Genomic DNA, 19,262 nt, shown 5'->3' on the forward strand with positions numbered 1-19,262 from the left:
TAGAAATGTTTCTACTTTTGACACACCTTGCTTTTAGAACTTATTGAAAAACAAGTTATTAATGGGTATAGATTATGGCAGGAAGGCTTGACTAGAGTTTATTATAGTGAAAAACAAGAAATACCCAAGTTTTCAATGATAGGAGATTTGATAAATTATGGTACATACAAATAATAGACTACTCTACAACTATTATAATCAGAGGAAAACAATTGAAATTATGGCAAAAACTACTCACTATATAAAATAAAAAACAAAACAGTTTGTACAGCACAATCCTAATGGAAATAAAATTTTCATCATAAATTTTAATTAAAAATATGAAAAAAATTTTTTAAAAAGTTTCATTATGTGATAAAATGGTAGCAACAATCATCTCAAGTGATTTGTATCATTTTCTTGTGCTTTTCCTTATTTCTAAAATTTCATTTTGTTGTCAGGGGAAAAAAACAAACTTTCCCAATATTTGCTGAAATTTAGCAATACCTGGTTGTGAATACAAGAGTACAGGTACTCAAAACAGGGCAGGAGTGTGCTACATGTTAGTAAATATTTTCCATTAATTCTCAAAACATCCCCTAAATGTTGGCGGCATCATCATCAGCATCATCATCATCATCATCATCATCATCATCATCCCTGTTTTGAAAGAATGGATCAGCAACTTGCCCGAGGCAAATAGAAGTGAATGGTAAAGTCATGATTAGAACACACAGTTGAGTAGCTCAGAAATACCTCTGATTTCAAAAGCAGACTGTCCACCAGTGTACTTCTTCTTGTCGAAGCAATTAGAAAAAACGAAAAATACTCCTGCCCAGACCCGATGGGCAGTTTATAAACAATCAGACGGTGAAGGTCTGAGCACACTTCCAGCTTCCTCCCAGGAGGAGGAAGATTGTTCACTGTTAGGTCACCTGTGCCTTACCCCTGTGATTCAGAACTGGAGGGATGAGATGCAACCGGGCTAAGCTTTCATCATGCTGTGGTTCTGGGCCCGACTTCAATGTGGCCTCAGCCCAGGATCCAGCGTGCTCCCAAGAGTTCTACACTGGCTTCCTGCCATAGTGCTGGCCTGCATGCTTTGCTGTGTCACCAGCATACTTAGTTCTTTTTGAGGCATTACAGAAAGACATGGCTGCTCAAGAACAAACTGGGTGTTAGAGACCCTGCTTATGAGCCATTTCTCTCCTGAAAACAACTGGTGATCCATTTTTAAAAAAATTTTTTTTTTATTCATTTTAGAGAGGAGAGGGAGAGACACAGAGAGAGAGGAGAGACAGAGAGAGAGAAGGGGGGGGGGGAGGAGCTGAAAGCATCAACTCCCATATGTGCCTTGACCAGGCAAGCCCAGGGTTTTGAACCGGCGACCTCAGCGTTTCCAGGTCGACGCTTTATCCACTGCACCACCACAGGTCAGGCTGGTGATCCATTTTGACTTAACTCGTGGTTCTGAGATGCTCTGAGTGCTCTGTGATGCCTTCCCAGTTCAGGGGAGGAGAGGGTCAGTCCCACAGGCACCTCGCCTCAAAGCTCTGGTTGTGATGCAGGGAAAGTTCAAAGGCACTTTGAGAAGTGAAAAGCTTTACACGAGGGTTTTCTGGAATGAAACAAGATCCTTTGCAGGTCACGGGAACTGCCTTACCATCACTTACAAAGTTTTCATTAGCAGATCACAATAAAATGCAAAAAAAGTCAATGAAAGATAAAAAGTGTAGATATTTATAGGTCTCATTTATTGACATTTTATAAGCAACTTTTCTATATTATCTCGTTTAAACCTTATAAAAAGTCGTAATTTTATAGGTGAGCAAACTGAGGCTTAGAGGCGGAAGGTAAAATAACTTATCTAAGGTCAAACAAAGGGGCAAAGGCAGAATCCACACCCAGGTCTTTCTTTTCAAAGTGAATGTCCCTAGCCACGGAGAACACTGCCACATAACGCTGTCCTCTGTGGGCACATTACCGCACACATCACAGGATGTACAGATATTCTCTATCTCTGAATCAGCAAATTACAGCTGGTGAGAAATCCAGTTTTGCCTTTTTTTTTAATTGCCTGAGAGCTAAGTGAATTTTCTATTTTTAAAATGGTTAAAAAGTATCAAAAGAGCAATATTTTGTGACGTGAAAATTACATGAAATTTGAATTTCAGAGTCTATAAATAAACTTTACAGCAACGTAGCCACACTCGTTCACTGACATACTGCCTGTGGCTGCTTTCACACCACAGGGGAGAGCTGAGTGGCGTGGCTGGCAGAGCCCAAGATAGTTACTATCTGGCCCTTCACTGAAAAAGTCTGTCAACTCCTATTCTATTTGGTGGACACTAAAAGCCAATTAAAAGCTGGGAGGATTCAGGGGCCTGGGGTTAGGGCGAAGTGGAAAGAGTTAAAAGGACTGGCTTAGTTAAAATGTATCAAATATCCTTACACTCCAGATACTACACTTGTTAACATACATTAGCTCACTTAATCTTCATGAGAGCCTCCACTTTTCAGATGAAGAAACTGCGGTTCAGGGAAGTCAGGTATGTCCTTCAAGGTCATAAATGTTTTTGCTATTTTTCATATAGGTGATACTGTTTGCCTGGATTATAGGCTAACCTTCCTGATTCCAAAACCTAAGCACTTTCTATTATAATAACAAAGTATAACACTCTGAATATTAGGACAAAATATACATGGATTTTGAAGAAAATATGATGGAAGCACCTATAAACATATCAAATAATTCTCTGCATATCTATGTCTAATGCCAAGGCCAGGCTGTATGATAAGCGTGTTAAATAAGTGGATAGTAAATTATCATTTCATCAATTCATTTAAAATTTCTACTAGGAGCCAATAAAATTAGTCAGCGATAAGCTAGAATCACACTTTTCTTTTTAAATTATGCCATTGTACCCTCTTCACAATTTAATGCTATGTCCAGGTTGGGGAATCTAAGAAATTTGTTACTTAAGGCTTTAAAAAACTTCATATCCTTTTAGTATACAATTTTTGTGTGTTATTCTACCTGTGATCTCTTTTTATCATCCGTTCTAAATAGCTGCACTCACTTGTATACACATGTGCAAACACAAAGGTTTTTGTTTTTCATGCTGTTGACATATGACTTGTCAGTTTACTTGATCAACTTACTGAATTTTAAAATCTAAAAATTAAATTGACTGTGCATGTTGCTATATAACATGTACAGGAATCTGTAGACTTAAAATTATAAAATATTGATGAAAAAAATAAAAAAGGACCTAATACCATATTCATGAATTGAAAAACTCAACATAGCAAAGGTATCAATTCTCTCCAATTTGATCTATAAACATAAATAAGCAATTCTTATCAAAGTCCCAGCAAAGTTTTTTGTGCCTATAGATAAGGTTGTTCTAACATGTACATGGAAAGAAAAAGGATCTAAAATGGCTAAAATAATTTTGAAAAAGAAGAAAAAGTGAAGAGTATCACTCACCTTGATGTTAAAGCTTACTATGTACATAACTTAAATGATCAAAACAGTGTGATATTGCAGAGGATAGACACATAGATGAATAGAATGTCATAGAGAACCCTAAAATAGATCCATACAAATGTGTTCAGCTGAATTTTGGTAATGATACAAAAGCAATCCAATGGAGGAAGAACAGCCCTTTCAATAAACAGTGCAGGGATCTGGAGTCTACAGATTCCTGTACATGTTATATAGTAACATGCACAGTCAATTTAATTTTTAAATTTTAAAATTCAGTAAGTTGATCAAGTAAACTGACAAGTCATATGTCAACAGCATGAAAAACAAAAACCTTTGTGTGTGCATATGTGTATACAAGTGAGTGCAGCCATTTAGAACGGATGATAAAAAGAGATCACTGGCCATCCATAAGCCAAAAATCAACCTTGACCTAAACCTTACACCTTATACAAAACTAACTCAAAACAAATCAGGGACCCAAATGTAAAATTGTAAATCCTTTCAGAAGAAAACACAATAGAAAATCTTTGAAGCCTAGAGCTAGACAAAGAGTTCTTAGACAAAACAACAAGCAAGTTCCATAAAAAGAAAAATTGATAAAATATTCCTCATGAAAATTTAAGAATATTTGCTCTGTGAAAGACCTGGTTAGGAAGATGAAAACATAGCTACATCTAACAAAGAACTTGGACCTAGAATATATAAAGAACTCTTAAAACTGGACAGTTAAAAAATGAAATTTGGCCTGACCAGGCAGTGGCACAGTGGATAGGGCGTCGGACTGGGATGCAGAGAACCCAGGTTCGAGACCCCGAGGTTGCCAGCTTGAGTGTGGGCTCATCTGGTTTGAGCAAAGCTCACCAGCTTGGACCTAAGCTCGCTGGCTCGAGCAAGGGGTTACTTGGTCTGCTGCAGCCCCACAATCAAGGCTCATATGAGAAAGCAATCAATGAACAACTAAGGTGTCACAACGAAAAACTAATGATTGATGCTTCTCATCTCTCTCCATTCCTGACTGTCTGTCCGTATCTATCCCTCTCTCTGACTCTCTGTCACTGTAAAAAAAAAAAAAAGAAATTTAGCAAAAAGCATAGACAGACATTTCACTAAATAGGATATACAGACGGCAAATAAGCACATGAGGAGATGCTCAACATCACTAGCCATTAGGGAAGCACAGGTTAAATCCACCACAACATATCAATAAACACTCAACAGAATGGCTAAATTTAAAAAAAAAAAAAGATTCACCAAGTGCTGGAGAGGAAGAAGAGAACTGGATTACTCACACATTGCTGGTAAGAATGTAAATGGTATAGTCACTCTGAAAAAACAGTTGGGCAGTTCCTTATAGAGGTAAGTATGTTCTTACCATCTGATTCAGCGAGTGCAATCCTGGGCACTAACTCAAAGAAATGAACATTTACATTCATACAAAAACCTGCACGTGAGTGTTAGTTGCACTTTTATTCATAATAGCCAAAAAAGGGGACAACCCAAATGTTCTGTGATAATAAATAGCTAAACAAACTGGTATATCCATTTCACAGAATACCATTCAACAATAAAAAGGGACAATGGGTATACATCATAACTTGGATGGATCCTAAAGGAGTTATATTAAATAAAAAAGTCAATCTCAAAATGTTACATATTTTATGATTTCATTTATACAGAATTTTTGAAATAAAATTATTGACATACACAACAGATTAAAGGTAGCCAAGGATTAAGAACCATCACTCCTATACCCTTAGATCACTCTTCTATCCCCCTCCACTCCTAAGCAACGTTAATCTACTTTGTCCCTACAGATTTGTGTTTTCTGGACCTTTCAGATCAATGGAATCATACACTATACAGTATTTCATGATGGGTTTCTTTCACTCAGCATAATGTTTACAAGGTTCACCCACACTGTAGCATGTATTGGTACACTTCACTTCTTTTTATGGCTGAATAATACTGCACTGTATGGATATAACACTGTTCACTCATTCATCAGCTGATAAACATTTGGAGTGTTTCCACTATGGGTTAAATATTGCTATAAACATTCATGAACAAGTTTTTCTGTGGACATATTCCTTGAATTCTCTTCTAGGAGTGGAATTACTGGGTTGTACGTTATCTCCATGTTTAATTATTTTAGGAACTTCTAGACTAATTTCTAAAGGGGCCACCAGCAGTGTATTAGGGTTCTAATTTCTCTACATCCTCACAAATACTGGTTATATCTTTTTTTAAATTTTCTATATTACTTTCACAATTTCCTGTGAATCTATCATTATTTCAAAGTAAACAGTTATAAACGATTCTAGTACCTTGTTATAAGATAAACAATCATAGCAATGTATAATTTTGTTTCTTTATTTCCTAAAGTAATGCTTAAAAATATTTTTAAAAAACATCTTACTACAGTCTGACCAGGTTGGGCCCAGTGAATAGAGCATCGGACTAGAATGCTGAGGACCAAGTTCAAAGCCCCGAGGTTGCTGGCTTGAGCATGGGCTCATCCAGCTTGAGTTCGGGTTCACCAGCTTGAGCACGAGGTCACTGGCTTGAGTGTGGGATCATAGACATGACCTCATGGTCAATGGCTTGAGTCCAAGGTTACTGGCTTGAGCAAGGGGTCACTGGCTCAGCTGTAGAACCCCCCAACACCCAATTAAGGCACATATGAGAAAAGCAATCAATGAACAACTAAGATGACACAATGAAGAATTTATGGTTTTCATCTCTCTCCTTGTCTGTCCCTATCTGTCCCTCTCCCTGTCTGTCCCTATCTGTCCCTCTTTCTGTCTCTTCTCTGTCTCTCTTGCTGAAAAAAACAAAACAAAACAAAAAACTTAGTGTATTTTACAGAATGTCCAAAATAATGTTGAAGGTAAAGATGATGTAAGGTAATAAGGTAACTTGTTCTGATCCCAATTTTTATAGATTTCTCTCTAGCATTTCTCTATTAAGTAGGATACTGATGATTGGTTTGAAATACTCTTTTGAGAAAGTACACATATTCCAGCATTTTAAAGAAATTGTTATAATGAGTGGGTGAATTTTTTCAAAAACCTTAGTGGCTTTATACAAAAAGATTATATCATGCCACTTTTTTTGAAATATAATTGACATGTAACATTGTAGAAGTTTAAAGTGTACAATGTGATGAATTGTTACATGTATATATTGCAAAATTATCACCACAATGAGATTTTCTATATCCTTCATCTCTCATACTTACTATTTTTGTTATTGTTATGTTGAGAACATTTAAGATCTATTCATTTTTTTTTCCCCCCAGGAACAGAGAGAGAGTCAGAGAGAGGGATAGACAGGGACAGACAGACAGGAACAGAGAGAGATGAGAAGCATCAATCACCAGTTTTTCGTTGCGAGACCTTAGTTGTTCATTGATTGCTTTCTCATATGTGCCTTGACCACGGGCCTTCAACAGACTGAGTAACCCCTTGCTTGTGCCAGCGAGCTTGGGTCCAAGCTGGTGAGCTTTTCCTCAAACCAGATGAGCCCGCGCTCAAGCTGGCGACCTCAGGGTCTCAAACCTGGGTCCTCTGCATCCCAGTCCGATGCTCTATTTACTGCACCACTGCCTGGTCAGGCAAGATCTATTCTCTTTACAACTTTCAACTGTATAATACAGTATTGGTAACTATAGTCACAATAATGTACATTAGATTCCCCAGAACTCATTTCTGTTATAACTACAAGTTTGTACCCTTGACCAACATTTCATTTTCCCCACCTTAGCTGCTGGCAACTACCAATCTACTCTCTGTTTTCATAATTTTGGTTTTTTAAAATTCCACATATAAGTGGGATACAAATATTATTGTATTTCCCCATGTATAGGACGCTCCCATGTATAAGATGCACCTTAATTTGGGGGCCTGAAATTTGAAAAAAAATGTATTACATAAAGTTACTAAACTCAAGTTTTGTTCATCTACACCGGGGTAGTCAACCTTCTTATACCTACCGCCCACTTTTGTATCTCTGTTAGTAGTAACATTTTCTAACCGCCCACTGGTTCCACAGTAATGGTAATTTAGAAAATAGGGAAGTAACTTTACTTTATAAAATTTATAAAGCAGAGTTACAGCAAGTTAAAGCATATAATAATTACTTACCAAGTACTTTATGTCGGATTTTCGCTAAGTTTGTCAGAATCAATCTTTATAAAACAATTTACTATAGTTAAATCTATCTTTTTATTTATACTTTGGTTGCTCCGCTACCATCCACCATGAAAGCTGGAACGCCCACTGGTGGGCGGTAGGGACCAGGTTGACTACCACTGATCTATACCAATGAGCGCAAAAACAAGTGCGCAAAAGCAGAAAATGTAAGTAAAAAAAAAATCTACAACTACTGTATAAGATGCAGCCAGTTTTTAGACCCCAAGATTTTTGGACAAAGGTGAGTCTTATACACAGGGAAATATGGTATTTGTCTGGCTTCTTTCACTGAGCATGTAGTTGCAAATGGCAGGATTTCCTTCTTTTCTATGGCAGAATAGTATTACACAGTTATGTATACATACCACATTTTGATTATCCATGGATGGACACTTATGTTGTTTCCACATATTGGCTATTGTGAATAATACTGCAATGAACATGAGGGTACAGAGATCTCTTTTTTTGTTGTTAATTTAGTGAGAGGAGGGGAAGCAGAAAGACTCCCACATGTGCCCCAACCGGGATCCACCTGCCAAGGCCCTACTAGGAGGCAACGCTCTGCCCATCTGGGGTGTTGCTCTGTTGCTCAGCAACAAAGTTCTTCTTAGCGCCTGAGGCAGAGGCCATGGAGCCATCCTCAGCACCTGGGGCCAACTCATTCTAACCAATCCATGGCTGCAGGAGGGAAAGAGAAAGAAAGAGAGAGAGAGAGAGAGAGAGAAAAGCAGGGGTGGGCAGAGGGAGAAGCAGATGGGCACCTCTCCTGTGTGCTCTGACCAGGCATCAAACCCAGTACATCCACATGCCGGGCCAGTGCTCTACAACTGAGCCAACCAGCGAGAGCCCAGATATCTCTTTGACATAGTGATTTAACTTCCTTCAGATAAATACCCAGAAGTTGGATTGCTAGATCATATGGTATTTCTATTTTTAATTTTTTGAGGAACTCCATAATGTTTTCCACAGTGGCTATACCAATTTACATTCCCACCAACAGTGTACAGGGGTTCCCTCTTCTCCACATCCTAGCCAGCATTTGTCATCTCTTATCCTTTTGATAATAACCATTCTAACAGATGGGAGGCATTACCTTTTTATAGTTTTGATTTATATTTCCCTGATGGTTAGTGGTATTGAATATTTTTTTATGTAACTATTGGCCATTCATATGTCTTCTTTGGGAAAACATCTATTCAGGTTCCTTCCTATTTTGTTAATTTGTTATTAAGTTGTATGGATTTCTTATAATCTTTTGCAAATTAATCCCTTATCAGACAGATGGTTTGCAAATTTTTTCTTCCATTCCACAGGTGGGATTTTTCAATTTATTTATGGTTTCTTTTGCTATACAGAAGCTTTCTTTTTTATTTTTATTTTTATTTTTTTATTTTCTTTTTTTTTTTCATTTTTCTGAAGCTGGAAACAGGGAGAGACAGTAAGACAGACTCCCACATGCGCCTGACCGGGATCCACCCGGCACGCCCACCAGGGGCAATGCTCTGCCCACCAGGGGGCGATGCTCTGCCCATCCTGGGTGTCGCCATGTTGCGACCAGAGCCACTCTAGTGCCTGAGGCAGAGGCCACAGAGCCATCCCCAGCACCCGGGCCATCTTTGCTCCAATGGAGCCTTGGCTGCGGGAGGGGAAGAGAGAGACAGAGAGGAAAGCACGGTGGAGGGGTGGAGAAGCAAATGGGCGCTTCTCCTGTGTGCCCTGGCCGGGAATCGAACCCGGGTCCTCCGCACGCTAGGCCGACGCTCTACCGCTGAGCCAACCGGCCAGGGCCAGAAGCTTTTTATATTAATGTAGTCCCACTTGCTGATTTTTGCTTTTGGTGTCACAAACAAAATATCATTGCCAAGACCAAAGTCAAGGAGCTTTTCCTCCGTTTTCTTCTGGGAGCTTTATGGTTTCAGGTCTTACATGTAAGTTTTAATTCATTTCGAGTTAAATTTTTTTGAGTAGTGAAAGGCTCCAATTTCATTTTTCTGCATGTGAATGCCCAGTTTTCCCAACACCATTTATTGAAGATACTATCAATATCTCCCCAATGTGTATTCTTGGCTCCTTTTGTCAAAATTAGTTGCTATATAAGTATGAGTTTATTATAGGCTCTTGATTCTGTTTCAAATGGTTCATGTGTCTGTTTTTATGCCAGTACCATACTGCTTTGATTGCTATAGCTTTATAATATAGTTAAAATAAGGTTGTGTGATGCCTCCAGTTTTGTTCTTTCTCAAGATTGCTTTGACTATTTGGGGTCTTTTGTTGTTCCATACAAATTTTAGAATTCTTTATTCTGTGAAAAATGCCATTGGAATTCTGATAGGAGTTGCACTGAATCTGTATATAGCTTTAGGTAATACAAACATTTTAACAATATTAACTCTTGATCCATGAACATGGGGTATCTTTCCATTCGTTTGTGTCTTCTTCAGTATCTTATAGGTTTTGGTATATAGATCTTTCACTTCCTTGGTTAAATTCATTGCTAAATTATTTTGTTTTTTGATGGGGTTTTTAATGGAATTGTTTTCTTTATTGCTTTCTCAGTTCATTCTATATGATTTCATCTTATTTGACCTATTTATCTGCTTTACTACATTCATTAATTCATAACATTAAATTATTTCTGAATTCTCAGTTATGTAACTTTTAAAATTAGATAATGGTCAAGTAAACTATATTTACCAAAGTCACTTTAAAAATAAAATGTATACTGATCAGGCGGTGGCGCAGTGGATACAGCGTCGGACTGGAATGCGGAAGACCCAGGTTCGAGACCCCGAGGTCACCAGCTTGAGCGCGGGCTCATCTGGTTTGAGCAAAAGCTCATCAGCTTGGACCCAAGGTCACTGGCTGGAGCAAGGGGTTACTTGGTCTGCTGAAGGCCCGCGGTCAAGGCACATATGAGAAAGCAATTCAATGAACAACTAAGGTGTCGCAACGAGAAACTAATGACTGATGCTTCTCATCTCTCACCGTTCCTGTCTGTTCCTATCTATCCCTCTCTCTGACTCTGTCTCTGTAAAAATAAATAAATAAATAAATAAAATGTATACTAAATAGAACCACAGAGTAAAAAATTAAAATTAGCAGCATTTTCACTTTCACCATGTGATAGAAAATAAAAATGTTGAAAACCAAAGTTTGAACATCTCAGCATCTCATATAAATATGAAAGTGGCCAGTACTGCCTACCTCCTTGACCCTGACCTTTCTTCAAAGAGATGTAATTTGAAAAAAAGGAGAAAGAAGAAATAAAGAAAGGAAGAGAGGGAAGAAAGAAGGAAATGTCTATTACTTTCTTATTTTGCCTTAAATAATTTTGTAACCGAATAGTCTCCACTTGACCAAATCTTCAAGACCCTGTAATAATCAGAAGATCTGTGCTCTCTCACCAGTTATGCTACTGGCCATGGACAGATTATTCTCAAGTGCTAAACTGTCTTTGAAAAACAAATTTCTTCTTTTTTTCTCAGTTTCTCTTTCTTTTTTTAATTAAATTTGTTGGGGTGACATTGGTTAATAAAATTATATAGGTTTCAAGTATAAAATTCTATAACGCATTGTGTGTTTACCACCCAAGGTCAAATCTCCTCCCGTTACCATATACTTAACCTTATTTCTAATAACATGTAGTTTGCTGCGTGCTATTTATTTTCCTAAATTTACTGACTTAAATGCATATTACTGAAACTGTGTGAAATCTGAGGGAAAATCATGTAAATGCAAGAAATGAATTTCATACATGAAGGACTTCAAGAAAACTCAAAATAGACGTAAAGTGATGCCAATATCAGTGGACATGATGAAAATTTAATCTCTATCCCTATGATGTATTGGAACTCATCTGCCACCTGTTGCCCTTCAGAGTAATAAATAAAAAATAAAATTATTCTTCTAAAACAAGCAGATCTCTCCATGTGCTCATGGTAGGGATGGGAGCTGGGATCATGAAAGCAGTTCAAACAAAGTCACCCTAGCTAACGTAGCACAGGCCAGTGGTTAAGAACATGGACTTTGGAGTCAAAGAGAGTTTAATTCAATTCTTATTGGGATTCTGTTTTGTCATTTTTAAAAGAAGGCAATAGTAATAGTTCTGCCATTGTGTTCCTGATAGATTTAAATAAGGTATGCCTAGCATATAATTGTTTACTAAATGTTATTATTACTATTAATATTGGAAAATGGAATCATTACCTAGAAGGTATGGGCACCATCCAAAAATTCATTAACAGGTTAAAAACTTCCACTAATTATAAGAAACTTAACTTTTAAATTATGTTTCTTAGAAACAAAGTGATTCACCCATGTTTTCTTCATTTGCAAGGGCCCAGTATTTTCTAGTATAAAACATAGTGGTTGAAGAAAAGGAAGGACTAACACAGAGTATGTGAGCATAGGATGCACAAAGGAGAAACCAAGCTACTGGGAAGGTTTATCAGTCAACTTAAGAATATGTCCATCAAGGGCCTCCCTCTGATATTCACAGGTTGAGTTTAAAAGAACCACCTCTTTCCTTCTAGTAGGGAGGCAAACAATTCTGATGAAAACAGATCTAGATGCCACAGGAATCCCAGACCCATTTATAAGTATACATCTTAAGTTCCTTATTTACCACAAAAATTTGGTTTGGTCTGCAGTGGTTTGGTCAACAACCTTCACTTAGTCCAGGGCACTCACTCTTGATAGTCAGTCTTAGATGAAACATCCTCATGGGAACATCAAATGAGTAAAAGTGAACACACACCCTCAGTGACTATAGAGAAGTGACAGTCAGCCTCACAGTTCATACACTTACTAGCCTCACGGTTTATACTGTGTGTCCAACAGCTAAACTTGGGATATTATTGACCAAATGCTAGGGGTCTGGGGATGACAAACTGACCCTAACAGCAAATACTTTCATAAAAGAAAAACAGGTGGCAGAGCATACGCTCTCTCCACCACCCCACCCAACCTACCTTCACCAGGAAAAAGGACACACCGTATGTCCGGAGGGACCGGGCGAGTTTGACATACTTGACCTTGGCTTCTATTTCACTCATCTCTCCACAGTTCTTGTGCTCCTGCAGAAGAGACAGTGGCAGAGACCAGTTATTGCAGCTCTGCCAGAGGTGGACTTGGAGTGAGCTGGTTACTAAACGTGGTGCATATAGTGTGGCTATGACCCATCAGTAAGCAACACTTGTGTGACAATGTTCCGACTCACCAAGAGTCAGAGTACCCAGAAAGCTCTAATTCTGAGCTTCTTAACTAAAATTTGAGCCCAAACTACTATAAATTTCATAACTTTGTGCACCAATTCACATGTGTGCAGTGTGGCAGTAACAGGTCCATAATCGTAATCCAATTTTCCAAGGACTCCATGTCCCAAAAGGTTCAGCCACCAACACTTTAAATGAGAGCCAGAAAAATGTTCTTGTCCAGGAGAAGCCTCTTTCTAACAGCCATCCACAACAGACAGTGTTCCAAAGAGCAGGCCAGACAAATGCCTGTGCATCACCACACTTGGAAAGAATACTTGGCAAAAGATATGTTTATACACATGAAATTTATATTTCAACTTATATTTATATTTCAACACTGAAGCAGACTTTGCTTTTTTGGATTTACTAGAGTGACTATTTCATGGCAAAGTTGATGATAGGGTTTTTTTTAACTGGCTGTCTAGAACAGACAACTCTCTTTTAGAATAAATCTGAATTTGAAAAAGGTACCAGTTTGCAAATCCTAGCTTCAAAAACCAATCTCTGGCCAAAGAAGCAACGAGTAGCTTCTGCCTTAGTGCATTTTAATGGCAAATCACCTTGTTGTTGTTTTTTTTTAATTTTTTTTTTTCTTTTTCTTTCATTTTTCTGAAGCTGGAAACAGGGAGAGACAGTCAGACAGACTCCCGCATGCGCCCGACCGGGATCCACCCGGCACGCCCACCAGGGGCGACGCTCTGCCCACCAGGGGGCGATGCTCTGCCCATCCTGGGCGTCGCCATGTTGTGACCAGAGCCACTCTAGTGCCTGAGGCAGAGGCCACAGAGCCATCCCCAGCGCTCGGGCCATCTTTGCTCCAATGGAGCCTTGGCTGCGGGAGGGGAAGAGAGAGACAGAGAGGAAGGAGAGGGGGAGGGGTGGAGAAGCAAATGGGCGCTTCTCCTGTGTGCCCTGGCCGGGAATCGAACCCGGGTCCTCCGCACGCTAGGCCGATGCTCTACCGCTGAGCCAACCGGCCAGGGCAAATCACCTTGTTTTAATGCTACCAAGATAATGCCTTTGAAATGAAAGGCATTTTTTTTCTAAGAAGAGCTAAGTAACCTTTAGCAAGAAGGTATGGATTAAGATAATAAATCTGTCCAAAGCAGAACTGTCAGATTCTTTACTCTAGAATCACTGCTCATTTATTACATAAACCAAGTACATGCACGGGGTACAAGACTGTCACGTGTGGAGGCCCTTCTTCTACTAGTAATGAGGCTAGGGAGTGAGGAGAATAATATATTTATATTACCAATACCTGAAATATTCTCTTTTCAGCTCCTCTCTGCTTGATGTATTCTTTGGGCAGGAATTCCTTTAGACTGAGAGAGAGGAAGGAAAAAAGTACAGCAGTTATATCTGTGATGAGAAGAAAATGGTTTTCATAAAGCAGTTAGGTTACTAACTTTCCCAGTATTTTTTGGTTATAATTACTGACAAACTGCCCAGCCCACGATGCAGTTAAATAGGACACAAATACAAAACCAGTCCAATAAAAAGGGTGAAGCTAACAGAGTTAAATAAGAAAGAGTTACCAGGATATATTGTGAAGTGACACATTCAAGGGCACAAGAGTGTGTCGTGCACTATCCTCTGTAAGAAGTAAGGAAATAGTTTTCATTTTATATTGTTAATATGTCTTTTTAAAACAACAGAAGGCTATGCCTGGTGCTATTAAAAATGATTCTTTATAGGAAGAAGGGAAAAACAGGGAGGGGAACAAGGATGAAGAATAAACCTCTGTAAATATTCCTCGTAATATAGATTTTTTTTCACTTTAGAGCCACATTAAATTGCAAACGGGGGAGGAAACAACACCTGAAAACCTAAAGCAAATGAAACAAATGAACTTAACTATATCAAGCTGACAACATAACTGTAGCGAGAAAAGTAATTTCAGGTAACACTGAAAAAGTCCCTTCACTGTACATCCCTAGTGAGATACACTTAGAGATGAAATGAACATAAAAGACTTGTTATATTTTAATACCATTATTTTAAACACCCTTTCTCCCTCTTCTATATATATGCTCATACTATATAAAATTAGGATATTATATTAAATAACATGTTACATATAATTAATATAAAGTGAATAATTATGTTAATTGTTAGTAACCAAGTTTTTAGCATAAAAAAGATAAAAATATAAAGTTGAGAAAAAATATTGTTTTAAGTGAGAGGTGGGGAAGCAGAAAGAGACACTCCCGCATGAGCCCCGACCAAGATCCACCCAGCAAGCCCCCAACCCTGTGATGCTCTGCCCATCTGGGGCCACTGCACTGTTGCTCAGTGCCTGAGGCGAGGCCATGGAGCATCCTTCAGTGCCCAGGGCCAACTTTGCTCAAAACATTCGAGCCACGGCTGCAGGAAGAGAAGAGAGTGAGAGAAATAAGGAGAAAGGGGAGCGGTGGAGAAGCAGTGGTCGCTTTTCCCGTGTGCCCTGACCAGGAATCGAACCTGGGACTTCCACACACTGATTGGGCCGACCAGGCCCAATCTGCTGAGTCAACTAGGCAGGGCAAAACTCAACAAATTTAAATGAAAACCCCACAATCTTTTGTTTTATTTGAATTGGAAATACTGACCTGCATATTTGATACATTATCTTTTTCGTGTGTGTGTGTGTGTGTGTGTGTGTGTGTGTGTGTGTGTGTGTGTGTGACAGGGACAGAGACAGAGAGAGACAGAGAAAGGGACAGATAGGGACAAACAGGGAGGAAGAGAGATGAGAAGCATCAATTCTTCATGGTGGCACCTTAGTTGTTCATTGACTACTTTCTCATATGTGCCTTGAACGGGGGCTACAGCAGAGCAAGTGACCCCTTGCTCAAGCCAGTGACCTTGGGCTCAAGCTAGTGAGCCTTGCTCAAACCAGATAAGCCCACACTCAAGTCGGTGACCTCGGGGTTTTAAACCTGGGTCCTCTGTGTTCCAGTCCAACACTGGATCCACTGCGCCACTGCCTGGTCAGGACCATTATCTTTTTCTGAAGAACATATTTCTTTTCTATTTGTGTCCTCTTAGGAGGCTAAGAGAAAGGACAGCCTGATGGCAATAAGCACCCAGCACCTAGGCCAGGTGGTTCTCAAACACCACCCCCCACTCAAAGACATCCCAGATCCTTAGAGAAATGAATACTACTAGCTCTGGGACAGGAAATTTATCAACTGATCCTGGACTTTTTATGCCTGAGATCAAGAAAGCTATCAAAATGACTAGAGGCAACATCAGAGATAACCACTAACCAAATATAGGCCGATTTTAAAAACTTTTTACAAAGGAAGACAGAACAGCATTATGAACACAGCACCCAGCTTTAGTGATTATAACTCATGAATACATGACTCACCTACTCCTTCACCCACATTCCCTCCCCTGATGAGGGAATTTCAGCATCAGAAAGAATGATCACTGCAATGGGTAAAAAACACAGATACTGAAAAATCTACAAGGATCCTTTAAAATAATCATTGGTCACCTTAAGAGGTTGCTATGGTAGCAACTCATACTGTAAACTGATAAGAGGAAAGAACCAAAGCCAATCAATGCAGAAGGAATAATATAAGTCCAAAACCATCATGTAACTCTTAAGGAAACAAGGAACTGATCAAAACAAGCAGGAATGGCTGCTAAAACCAGTAAGTGACATGTTAATGGGGAACTTTTAGACCTCACTCCTCCTGTAAACCCCTAAGCCAGCCTTTTCAGTACCAGCTTTTCGGAGTGCAGTAAGAACAAATCCTCGGCTCCACTAGGACGGCAGACTAGGCAAAGCTCTGCCTCCTCCTGTTGAAGGTTGCAGTCAACACTCTTCCTTCATGAGCCCCCACTTCTGCTCTGGCCAAGCCAGCTGTATTTGTTCTCCAGTCTTGCTGCTGCTATCTATCCTGTGATCATGTAATAAAGCAGCATAGCCCATCCACTCCTAAGACAGTACAGAAAGGGAGCTCGTGAATGCTTCCTAGAGTAAATGTTTATAAAAGGCGAGTAAATGTTTAGATATAGGTGAGACGACTATAAAATACTGAAGAGGAAAAAAAATCATAAAAATCTAAAACAATTCTGTCTTCCAGATTGCTTCCTGACTGCCTTTTAAATTCTCTCCTAGATGATGTGGTTCATGCAAGAAAGACAATGTAGAACCCCAACCAGGAGAACCCTTGCAAAGAAGGGACCTTGGTCTTGAATCAAAAGATTGGCATGTGAATGTTAAGTTGAAAGTTAAAATACAGAGTTTCTGAGAGTTAGATGTCAATCTAAACAATGTGGGTAGTAGGTTTTCATTATTATTTTTTGTTTTAGATTTTACTTATTGATTTTTATAAAGAGGAGAGAAAGAGGGAGAGAAAGAGAGAAAGTGGGAAGCATCAACTGTAGTAGTTGCTTCCTATATGTGCCTTGACAAGCCCAGGGTTTCAAACTGGCAACATCAGTGTTCTAGGTTGATGCTTTATCCACTGCGCCACCACAGGCCAGGCTATTTTTCTATGTTTAAGTGAGAGGAGGGGAGACTGAAAGACAGACACCTGCAGAAGCCCTGACCAGGATCCACTTGGTAACCCCCATCTGCTCGAAACAACTGAGCTATCCTTAGCACCCAAAGCTGACACTTGAACTAGCCAAGTTGTCTTCAGCTCCTGGGTCTATGCTCTAATCAATCAAGCCACTGGCTGCGAGAGGGGAAAAGGGAAAGATGAGCGAGAGAAGAGGGAGATGGAGAGGAAGACAGGTCACTTCTCATCTGTGCCCTGACCGGGAATCGAACACAGGACATCTACATTCTGGGTCAATGCTCTATCCACTAAGCCAACTGGCCAGGGCCAGGTTTTCACTATTAACAGCTGCCATTTACTACAATGCAAACACTGTTTCAGGTGCCTGACATGTTAAATAGACTAATTAAATTCTGACAAAAGCCCTTAGAAGAAAATATCCTATTTTATACAGGAACATGAGGTTCCGTGACACTAACTAATTTGCCTGCAATCACAGCCAACAACTTAAGCCTCATCTGCAAGCTCTAGAGATGATGCTCTTAGCCACTTACCACCCCAGGTCCCTCCAAGATACCTTAGAGTCAAAAGACATAACATGTGAGCAGTATTTCAGAACCTTCAGACAAAGAGAAATAAAACAACAGAAATACCCAATCAAATAATGATAATGATCATGGTGGCAGCAATTTCTAAGGAATGCCAAAAGGCCATTGAATTACGGAAGGGAAATTTAATAAACACACTTGGGGGAGTGAGGTATGAATTCAAATCTAGATGTTCACCAAAACCTCCTTTTCTTGTATAAAATATAAGCTGCTTCTATTGATACAAGTAATTCCAAAAGAGGTGCCCTAAAACTACAATTTTGGGAAATGTTCACTGCCTCTCATCTGTCCTGGAGTTGCTACCGTGTAATTAGTTGCCTGATCTTGGGCAAGTCACCATCTCTCTAAGCTGGTTTTATCATATAAAAAGAATAGAGGATTCCTACCGAGGAGCGTTATTACTGATATGAACCAAAAACAATCCCCTCATTCCTGAGGAGCGAGGGCATCAACACTCACATACAAGGCCATAGTGTCCACTCAGCACAGGGTGGAGAAGTGAAGGCGGTGGGAGATGGAGTGTGTAGAAGAGATAGTCTCACCCAAAAGACACTGGAACACCCAGGTTTCCTGAGTCTAACCTTTATCTTGAATCACCAAATGGCTAAAAATAACAAATTTGATATCACATAAGGTTCTCAAAGAGTGATCCCAGCACCAGCAGCCGGCTGACTCAAGGGGCTCTGGAGTGAGGCCAGCAGCGTGTTTGAACAAGCCCCTGGTTCTGATGTTTGGTCAAGCTGGAGAAGCAACAGCACAGTGCGCTGAAGGCTCCAATGATGGAATCACACACACTTGGGTCAAATATGAAAATGTCTTTGTGACTGAGAGTATTGGTTTACTAAATCCTGGTGGTTAACTGACAGGATGACATAAGTGGAAGAAGTTTTGGTTGAGTTGGAAAACACTTAGGGTGGGAAGAAGAGGAGAGAGAGGATGGCATGGGAGAAGCACAGGATAGGGTTTGAGGAGCTCTCTCGGTCCCAAAGAACCAGTTCCAATGCCCTTTTTTTTTTTCTTCTTCTTCTTTTTTTAATTTTCGGAAGCTGGAAATGGGGAGGCAGTCAGACAGACTCCTGAGCATGCACCTGACCAGGATCTACCCGGCACACCCACCAGGGGGCGATGCTCTGCCCCTCCGGGGCGTCGCTCTGTCGCGACCAGAGCCACTCTAGCGCCTGGGGCAGAGGCCAAGGAGCCATCCCCAACGCCCGGGCCATCTTTGCTCCAATGGAGCCTTG

At 39.7% G+C, this 19,262-nt stretch overlaps 1 protein-coding gene across 6 annotated transcripts in view; it reads right to left on the minus strand.

The window, feature by feature from the left end:
* Window positions 1-19,262, minus strand: part of TLN2 (talin 2) — a 484,588-nt gene that overhangs the window by 182,948 nt on the left and 282,378 nt on the right. For all 6 annotated transcript variants that reach the window (XM_066274650.1, XM_066274649.1, XM_066274645.1 and 3 more), the window contains 2 exons: window positions 14,176-14,239; window positions 12,630-12,734 (listed from right to left, as the gene is read on the minus strand). In XM_066274650.1, the coding sequence (XP_066130747.1) occupies window positions 12,630-12,734; window positions 14,176-14,239 (169 nt within the window). The remainder of the gene's footprint in view (window positions 1-12,629; window positions 12,735-14,175; window positions 14,240-19,262) is intronic.

The sequence above is a fragment of the Saccopteryx bilineata genome, chromosome 4 (assembly GCF_036850765.1).
Source record: "Saccopteryx bilineata isolate mSacBil1 chromosome 4, mSacBil1_pri_phased_curated, whole genome shotgun sequence".
In the NCBI taxonomy this organism is placed as follows: Eukaryota; Metazoa; Chordata; class Mammalia; order Chiroptera; family Emballonuridae; genus Saccopteryx; species Saccopteryx bilineata.